Here is a 2,487-nt window from a genome sequence, read left to right as displayed (position 1 = left end):
CGATAATAACTGGAAGTCGTTTAATCGCTTTTAGATCTCGAAAATTCTTAATTTGCTTCATCAAATAGACAATTATATTTTCTTGAGATCCTTCCATACATCTATTTGTAAATTTAATTTGCGAATAAAGTTAAATTTAAATAATACAAAATGCACGCATCAAAGAAAACTGGTAAAAGCAAACTGGAAATTCTAAATCAACAGAAGAATACAGTTTTGAATAATATTAATCGCGTTCGGCGATCTATAAAGGAAAAAACGATTTCTTTTAATCCACTTGAATTGGAATGTCGACTCGATATATTAAATTCATATATTGAACAGACAATGACTTATCAGTCAGAAATCGACATTTTAGATCCTGAGAACGATGAAAGATCTGCTGTTGAAGACTTGTGTGTGTCTACTAAATGTCTACTTCTTGGATATTTGACACCGAGTCGAAGTCAAAGCAGCCATGATACTACTATTGGTTATCCAACCCACCACAGCAGTCTTCCTAAAATGAAATTACCAAAATTTAGCGGCAAGTACTCAGAGTACAAAAATTTCATTAGTTTGTTTGAGAGTTTAGTTGATCATGACATGTCGCTTACTGAAATCGAAAAGTTCAATCATTTCATTTCATGTCTCTCTGATGAAGCTGTAGGTACTGTGAAGGCTTATCAAATTACTGAACAGAACTATTCCAAAGCTTTAGCAAGTTTGAAACGGGTTTATGATATTCCTTGCCTTATATTTTTCGACAATATTAGACAATTGTTTCACTTGCCCGAAATAACGAAACCTTCGTCTTCAGCTTTGAGGAGCATGATTGACACAGTTTCGGCAGTATATGATTCACTGTTATCAATTGGTGATGACAAAGCTATCGCAAGCGCTATGATTATTCATATGGTTATGACAAAAGTCGATCCAGTCACTCGCTCTAAATGGGAAGAGCAACTTAATTATGATATGTTGCCAATGTGGAGTGATTGCGAAGAGGCCCTGAATAAGAGATATACACATATATCAGCTGAAGAATCTTCGTGTTCGCGACCTAAAACTAATAAAATTAGTCAAAAGAAGAATGACAACAATACGGGTAGAAAAGGAAAATCATTTTCGTGCCATGTCAAAGCACAGCAGGACAATATTAAATGCATTTTTTGCAGATCAGCGGAACATTATGTTTCTAACTGTCCGTCCTTTTCCGCCATTCCTGTTGCTCAAAGATTTGATTTCATAAAAAATGTACCGGCCTGTATAAGTTGTTTGAGAAAAGGCCATACAGTAACAAAATGTACTGCCACAAAATGTAGAGTTTGCAATCATTCTCATCATACACTTTTGCATCAATATAATACTACTAACACGCAAAAGCCTTTGAGTGCATCTGTCAATATTTCAGCCTCTAATAAAGATAATGTTATCTTGGCTACGGCTCTGGTTAAAATAAAAGATAGATCTGGGCAATATGTATTTGCTAGGGCATTATTGGACTCTGGATCACAAATTAATTTTGTATCTGAAGAATTGTCGCAACGATTGCAATTAGAAAAAGAAGAAAATAATCTCAGTCTTGTAGGCATAGGGAAAACTAATTCTGCAGCCAAATTCAAGATTCAAGCTACTGTGAAATCTCGAGTGAATTCCCACGAATTTTCTTCCGACTTTTGGGTTCTTCGATCGATTTCCGGTTATCAGCCAGATACGGTAATTTCTACCACTGGTTGGAATATTCCTAATAATATTGAACTTGCTGATCCATACTTTTTCAAACCACAGAAAATTGATATGTTGATCGGCGCTGAGATTTTCTTTGAACTGTTATGCGTTGGTCAAATAAGACGAAGTCCCGACATCCCAACTGTTCAGAAAACACTTCTCGGTTGGGTTGTGTCTGGTAAATACAAAAATTTTAAGACTTCCACCAACAAATCGTGTCACATAAGTACATGAGGTAATGATGAAAATGATTTGTCTCTTGATAAAATTGTTCAGAGATTTTGGGAATTGGAAGAAATTCCCAGAGACACAAAAGTTCTAACTTTAGAACACCATATATGTGAAGAGAAATTTGTTGAATCAATTAGACAATTGCCGTCTGGCAGATTTGAAGTGTCGCTCCCTTTCAAAGACGATCCGAGTAAATTGGGTTGTTCCTTTGACATAGCCAGAAGACGTTTTCTTTCACTGGAACGTCGCTTATCAAAAGATTTGAAAACGAAAGAGATGAACAATAATTTTATGAAAGAGTACATTGAGTTGGGACACATGTCTATTACAGACAATAAAGTACCAAATTTCCCACATTATTTTATACCACATCAGTGTGTATTGCGTCCACAGAGAATATCGACGAAACTTCGAGTCGTTTTCGATGCTTCGTGTAGAACAACACAACTCTCTCTTAACGATCTATTAATGATTGGACCAACAGTTCAAGAGGAGTTGTATTCTACACTGATTCGGTTTCGTCTACATAAATATGCCCTCACAGCT

The 2,487-nt window shown here is 35.7% G+C and overlaps 1 protein-coding gene across 1 annotated transcript; it reads left to right on the top strand.

Moving 5' to 3' along the window:
* The first annotated feature begins 327 nt into the window (after window positions 1-327).
* Window positions 328-1,944, top strand: LOC124419233. The gene has a single exon (XM_046947853.1). The coding sequence runs from the start codon at window positions 328-330 to the stop codon at window positions 1,942-1,944; it is 1,617 nt and encodes a 538-aa protein (XP_046803809.1).
* Window positions 1,945-2,487: the final 543 nt, after the last annotated feature.

Source organism: Lucilia cuprina, chromosome 4, assembly GCF_022045245.1.
Source record: "Lucilia cuprina isolate Lc7/37 chromosome 4, ASM2204524v1, whole genome shotgun sequence".
NCBI lineage: Eukaryota > Metazoa > Arthropoda > Insecta > Diptera > Calliphoridae > Lucilia > Lucilia cuprina.
Note: the sequence above shows the minus strand (reverse complement) of the source record. Positions and strands in the feature narration are given on the sequence as shown.

Bases quoted from the DNA above. Each gene is read 5' to 3' on its own strand.
- LOC124419233 (XM_046947853.1), top strand. From the start codon at position 328: ATGACTTATCAGTCAGAAATCGACATTTTAGATCCTGAGAACGATGAA.